This window comes from Kryptolebias marmoratus, linkage group LG19 (genome assembly GCF_001649575.2).
Source record: "Kryptolebias marmoratus isolate JLee-2015 linkage group LG19, ASM164957v2, whole genome shotgun sequence".
Taxonomy (NCBI): domain Eukaryota; kingdom Metazoa; phylum Chordata; class Actinopteri; order Cyprinodontiformes; family Rivulidae; genus Kryptolebias; species Kryptolebias marmoratus.
The window spans coordinates 22,923,199-22,930,044 of NC_051448.1; the positions used below are offsets into that span (position 1 = coordinate 22,923,199).

At 39.3% G+C, this 6,846-nt stretch overlaps 1 protein-coding gene across 1 annotated transcript in view; it reads left to right on the forward strand.

Annotated features, from left to right (window-relative positions):
- Positions 1 to 468: 468 nt before the first annotated feature.
- rpf2 (ribosome production factor 2 homolog) overlaps positions 469 to 6,846 on the forward strand; it is a 26,083-nt gene continuing 19,705 nt past the window's right edge. Inside the window, exons 1-3 of the mRNA XM_017434114.3 lie at positions 469 to 611; positions 1,492 to 1,624; positions 3,780 to 3,817. Coding sequence (XP_017289603.1) covers positions 589 to 611; positions 1,492 to 1,624; positions 3,780 to 3,817 — 194 coding nt within the window. The 5' untranslated portion in view covers positions 469 to 588. The remainder of the gene's footprint in view (positions 612 to 1,491; positions 1,625 to 3,779; positions 3,818 to 6,846) is intronic.

A 6,846-nucleotide genomic window follows, 5' to 3' on the forward strand; every position in this document is an offset into this window, starting at 1 on the left:
TTTAACCAGATCACCACCAAAATGTAATCACTTGTTCCTTGTAGTGTTTGACGTTTCATGAAAATTTCATGAATTTTGTAACTTTTTGAGTAGTCTTGTGGAGGTAACAACAGCAAAAAAGGTACAAATAAAACTCTGAGTAGAGTTATTAAAGGTACTGAAAAGAATCAGTATGACCACCAGGTTTTTTGAACATGTCACCACCTGATGGTCAAAACCAGTGCAGGTTTTTTTTTCCTGCTCCTGGTGGAAGGCCCATCTTTTTCTGTCACGCCTCAAACTGCACGGTTTTTGTAAAGTCGTCTAACTTCATCTGCTGTTTACAAGAGTTGTATTTTACTTTTTAATCCAAAACTGTAAAGGTTGCTTTTTTTCTTCCTGATTTTTGGAGAAATGTAATCTATTCGGAGTGAGGCGCCGCTTGGACACTAGGTGGCGCTAACACCGAAACAACAGGAAACCTCCAACCGTTCAGCACCACAGAAGAAGACCCGCCTCGTGTTGTCTTCCGCTGCTGGGTTTCACGTGGGTTCTACAGCGGCACGAGCGCCCCAATAATCACCAGAAGTATTTGAAACAGGAACCAAAATGACACAGTTAGACGGAATCGTGTAAGTAATTAATAATGAATGTTCTCCAATGTCTCCTCCTCGAGTTCGTGAAGCTAGCGGCGAACTTTAGCTGAAGTTAGCTGGATGTGTTTATTCCTCAGGCGCTGCTGGGACCTGATTCATGTTGGTCTCGATTCTCTCTAAGCCTCAGACAATGGAGTAAATTTGAACTGGTGTTTCTTTGTCAAACATAGCTTTATACAAGATAGATTAACAATATAAAATATAAAATTATAAAAATATAAAAATACAAACGCTGGAAATGGTCTGACAGAGAATAAAAGTGATTTTTTGTTTAATTTTCATTCGCTGAGACGTGCAGCTAGGTATGCTACCATGTTCAGGAGAGGTTTATAATAAAAACCAAATAACTTTTAAATGACACCAAGTTCATGTGTCTGGGTTAAAAAGCAGGAAAGTTGCATCTTTTTAAAACAATTTTTTTGGGCTAATAAATATCTTGAATTTCCTTTGGAACAATGTGAGAAGTTGTCACAAAGATTAGCATAATTTATACATATTTTGTATTGGGGTTTGCCATGAAACTTTTAGCAAATGTTCTTTTACAGATGTTCAGAAGCTTTTTTTAGTGGTTATAATAATATCAGTAAGTTGTTTGTTTATAAACAACTTACCACAGAAAACATGAAGTAATGATCTGTGAGGTTGTACGAAAAGTTGTTCTAACCGGAGCAGATTATTCTTCCAGGACGGCCCTGCCAGGTAGGAAAATCACAAATTCGGTGCTTGGAGCCAAGATGGCAGCTGAGTCAGCGCTGAGAGGAACAGACCTAGTTTAACGTTCAGTTTTACGCAGCTTATTGATTATTTCCAGCTGTGGCACCTTGTCAGCTCTCCCTTGGCTTGTTTGTCTCCTCAGGAAACCGAAGACAAGACGCTCGAAGCGCTTCATGGAGAGCAGAGCCCCCAAACTGACCGAAGACGTTAAGCGTGCCATGATTATGAAAGGAGGGAACACCAGTCAGATCGTCACTGAAGCCCTCAAAGACATCGTGAGTAACCTGTGCAGGAACTTATTAGGCCTGTCACCAACAGCTGTTTTTATTTGGATTGAATCTAAACAACTAATGTTCTTCCAAAGATCAAAATCAATGGCTTTATTTTTGTTCATTTCATTTATACCAGTAAGTGTTGGCATTTACAGTATCCTGCAAAATAAAATATAAACAAGACTTACAAATGAAAGTACAAACTACTAATTTAAAGTTCCAAAGTTTCATGTTCAGCACATTGTAAGGATATTATTGGTAAGAACTGCAGCAACTGAAGTGAGAACTCCTGCAGGAATTCAGTCACATGGTTTTACCTTCAGAAAGAGGAGAAACAAATAAAATATTTGAAATGGAATAATGACTGAACTCTGATAAATGTTCTTTTAACCTAACTACACTTCTCACATATATGTGGTTGGCATTTATTAATTGCATGATTTATAAATTATTTGTCAGATTTCACTTATATTCATTTAAACATTAACATTATTTGCACAATTAAATATGTTTAAATAGGGGGGGGGGGTAATATACATAACGCTTGTGTGGTAAAACATTGTTGTGTTGAGATCCGTTTCCCTACATAGATATCATAGATTTCCACCCACAAGGATGTGTTTCTCCTTTACAATGAACAAAAAAACAGGCAAAAGGAGCTTTCAGCATTTCACTTAAATATTGTTGCTCGAAACAACAGAGAATAAGCAGAAAACACGGTGAAGCTAGTGGAGAATCAGATCTTGATGAAGGACCAAAACTTGATCTAACATCAGCTGAGTTACTGAGCAAGAGCCCAAATTTCAGTCTGAAAGTGTTGTCGAACATTTCCTCACTGTGAGAAGTATCAGTCAGCCTGTCTAACCTCATGAAGTGCATTTAGCAGATAAAAAAAACATGCAGTGGGTTTGTTTTCCTGCTGGCTTGTCAGCAGCTCCTGCTGTGTGCACCTTGACATGAACAAACCATCGTTTTATTGTCAGATGACTTAAAGTACTTCCAGACATTAGGGCTAAAACCTTTTATAACTTGTTTGGAAACTGCTGCACCCGTGGACTCTGTTTTTCTGAGCTGCTGTAAACAGCATGTACTAGTGTGTGGAGAAAAAACTTATTTCAGTTGAAATGATTAAGAAATTAAAAGATTATCAAAAACCAACAGCATCAAATAGGGCGACAGGTCGCAGCAGCCCTGGACGTTTTTACAGTAAAGCATGGAGATGTGGCAGAGTTTCTGCTGATGTTGTCGACAATTTTCATGGAATCAGACCGTTCAGACATTTGCTTGGAAAAAAGTTGAATTTCTTCTGCAGTGGGAACACTGACTGCTTTTAAATGCTCTCTGCTCCAAACAAAAAACCAAATGATTATTGCAAAAGTCTCCATTTATTTTCTGACACATAGGCCCTGAACCGCAGAGTAAAACTGTTTTCAGTTCATTGATTTTCATTGTTTTAAACTCTTTCATGTGATGTAGGTTTGACCTCATTTTATCTGTAATGTGCTCAAGTTCCGTATGTGGAAAACAGGAAATCTTTTATAGATCAGTAATATTTTTTAAATGGAAAAGACTGAAGTTCACAGTGTTTTTAAAGACAACAGTCTAAGGCACTGACTTCGAGGGTGACGCTGCTTTAACGGGAAGGTCAAAGGTCATGTGTTGAAGCATCGTTCTAAGGTCCGAAAGAACTCATGAGAAATCAGAAAGGAGAGAGGCCTCTGAGTTGAGTTTGTGGCAAAACCTTAAAGGATTAAAGGATTTAATTTTGTATACTATAGGCCTATATTTCATCTTTGAAGCTTTCCTAAAAATATTGTTTAAATCTTGTCTCATTCTCCTGAACCTAACCCTGACCTTGTTTACTGAATGTATCGTTAAAAACCCAGATGTTGAGGATTTTCTTTTGTTTGGTTTGGAGATGGTTACAAGTGCAGACTTACCTCACATCTGTTGCCACAGTGATATGCATCCCTGGAAGAAGTGCACCAGATTTGCAGCACAGAAAACTCCCATCTGGAATGTTTCTCAGGATGTCTGTCACAGATTATCAGAACTATGAGGAGGATTTCAGCCAGAACAGTGATAAGAGTTTGATGATGAGCAATGACGGATTTGTCATGAAGATCTCATGTATGATTTATTATTTCTTCTGTTTCAGTATTCTCTGAAAAAGCCTGATGCTGTGCTGTACAAGAAGTAAGTGATCCCCGAAAACTGTTGATGATAAATACAATACTGTCATAAACAAAGCTGGTTTCTGGAACAGCTTTTTTTAAAGGAATTTTTCATTTCACTGCATGACTTTTTGTGAATCTTAAAACAGCAGATATACCTGTACCCAGATAACCTCCTGTACTGTGGAACAAGGTGGCGAACAGAACCAGGCAGAGCTCTCACAGGGAGCAGATTTAGGTCTTCTGAGCTGCTGTTTGTGAGCTGAAGAGCTTGTGTTAATAAATGAAAAACACAGACTACATAATTTCTTTCGACAGTTCGTTCTTCATTCATTGTTGCACATGTGTGGTGGGAGAAATAACGATTTGATCACCTGCTGATTTTGTAAATGTGCTCACAAAGAAATGAACAATCTATATTTTTATGGTAGTTTCCTTTTATTAAAGAGACAGAATATCAACTGAAAAGATTAGATAAAAGTTACAAACCGATTTGCGTGTCATTGAGTGAAGAAACTATTTGCTCCTCAAGCAGAACACAACTTATTATTTGGTAGCAGTACGGTCATTTTGCAGCAGTTTGCACAGATCTCAGGAGGGGTTTGGCCCACTTCTCTTTGGAGAAACTTTCTAAACCCTTCAGTTTTCTTGGCTGCTGCCTGACAACTGAAAGCTTCCGTTTTCTGCACAGGTTTTCTATAAGACCAACTTCTGGAGACGGGCCACTCCATGACCCTAATGTGTTTCTTTAGCCCATCTTGTTTCTTTATCTTCCTGACACTGGTGGTTTCCTGCTGCACCTCATGTTGATCTGGTTTGTTGTTCTTGGCTGTGAGCCTAAAGCTTCACTGATGCACCAGCGTCGGGTCATCAGATGCTCCACGGGTGCTTGGCCTTTTCTGGGTTAAAAGTATTATTTAGGGTTCCATTAGGGTTTTGTTTAAAAGAGCAACGCTATGGCCAGGTAAATTTCATATCTGAGCTGACAGTAATCAGGGTTTCCCCCAGTATATTATATGCCAGGTGAGTCGCCAGGCTAAGCGCCACTTGTTTATTATAAACACGTAATTTTTTTATACACGTTTTTTTCCACCCGCACCCCAAAACCGTTGCCTTTATCTACCTCACCGCGCAAGGGTACGCGCACCAACAGTGACGCAATCGCGCTGTCCCTGCCCCTGTGTGAGGCCCCGCGTGGTGTCTCGTTGCGTGGTTGTGCACCTCCTAGTAACTTGGCGTGGACCGTGCATATTTATTTATTTTAATTGTATTTTTTTGTTTAAAAGAGTATTTCAAAAGTGCCTTTTTGTAAAACTGTAGTTGTGTAAATATTTGACACAAATATCTTACAATATCACATAATAAATAGCCATATTTTCAACTTTCCTGTCAACTTTAATCTTCTTTTTTTTTTTTTTTTTTGCTAAATCACGGTCAGCCGGCGATCAGCCACCTACCACCGGGCTTAGCCTTAATTGTTTGTTGTGACGGCTTTCCTCTCGGAGCACTCAGAGCTCTGCAATGCTCCGGGCCTGGGATCATCAGGAAACGCATTGTTTCAATCAAGGCTTTATCCTCGCAGGTTCCAACTTTCAGAAGCATTGTGTGCTGTGACTCAGGTGGCAAATGGTCAGGAAATTTCCATTTCCTGTTTAACTTTTTATTGAAAGTTAAAGTGGGGAATTTTGGAAATATTCCAAATTGAAAACTTTCCATGGGAATTGCTGCAAAGTAGGGCTGGTTTAAACAAACTGTTTCATATCCAAGCAAAAATCTAATAATTTTGTTTTGTTGTAGGCAGATAATGAGTTTGACCTAGTTTATAAAAGTAACAATTATTGACCTAATTTAGAAGTGAGGACATCACTGTCACAACCACAAGTTTAAAAGAACAAGAGCTTCATGTCTTCTGTCACAACATTTTTCCAGTGTCCTATTTTATGTATAGAAAATGTCAAATTTAATTCACACAACTCTAAACAAAATTAATTGCACGTGTTTATCATTTTTTTAGCTTTTATTGTAATTTTTCTAAAATAAAAACAAAACCAATTTCAGTAATTGTTTCACAACAGATTGTTCTGTACAGTGTAGTTACCCCTCATTGTCTGCTACAGCAGTGAAATCTGGTTGTTATATACACTCACCAGCCACTTTATTAGGTACACCTTGCTAGTACCAGCTTGGACCCCCTTTTGCCTTCAAAACTGCCTTAATCCTTTGTGGCATAGGGGAAACATTCCCCAGAGAGGCTGGTCCATATTGACATAATAGCATCATGCAGTTGCTGCAGATTTGTGATGCTAATCTCCCGTTCCACCACATCCCAAAGGTGCTCTATTGGATTGAGATCTGGTGACTGTGGAGGCCGTTCGAGTACAGTGAACTCATTGTCATGTTAAAGAAACCAGTCTGAGATGATTCAGGCTTTATGACATGGAGCGTTATCCCGCTGGAAGCAGCCATCAGAAGATGTGTACACTCTGGTCATAAAGTGATGGACATGGTCAGCATCAATACTCAGGTCGGCTGTGGCGTTGACACGAGGCTCAGTTGGTACTAATGGGCCCAAAGTGTGCCAGGAAAATATCCTCCACACCACTGCACCACCACCAGCAGCCTGAACCGTTGATACAAAGCAGGATGGATCCATGGTTTCCTGTTGTTGACGCCAAATTCTGACCCTATCATCTGAATGTCGCACCAGAAATCGAGACTCATCAGACCAGGCAACGTTTTTCCAATTTTCTATTGTCCAATTTTGGTGATTGACTTGCCATGTCTGCCTGCACTAATTTTCCCAAAAGGACACAGTGGTGGTCAGCAGAAATTCAAATCCTCCTGGGCATCTAGGTTTTTGTGGCCTCACAGCTGAATTATTCCTACCTGATATCATCTCTGCTCTCCTCTACAGCAGCTGATCATTGACCTCATGTCTGTCTCCTTCATTCCTTCTCTGTGTTCATCTCTAAGTCACATGGTCAAACAAGTATTATTTAATAGCTTTAAATAAATTACACATCTTGCTAATGCACTTTTTAAATATAAATA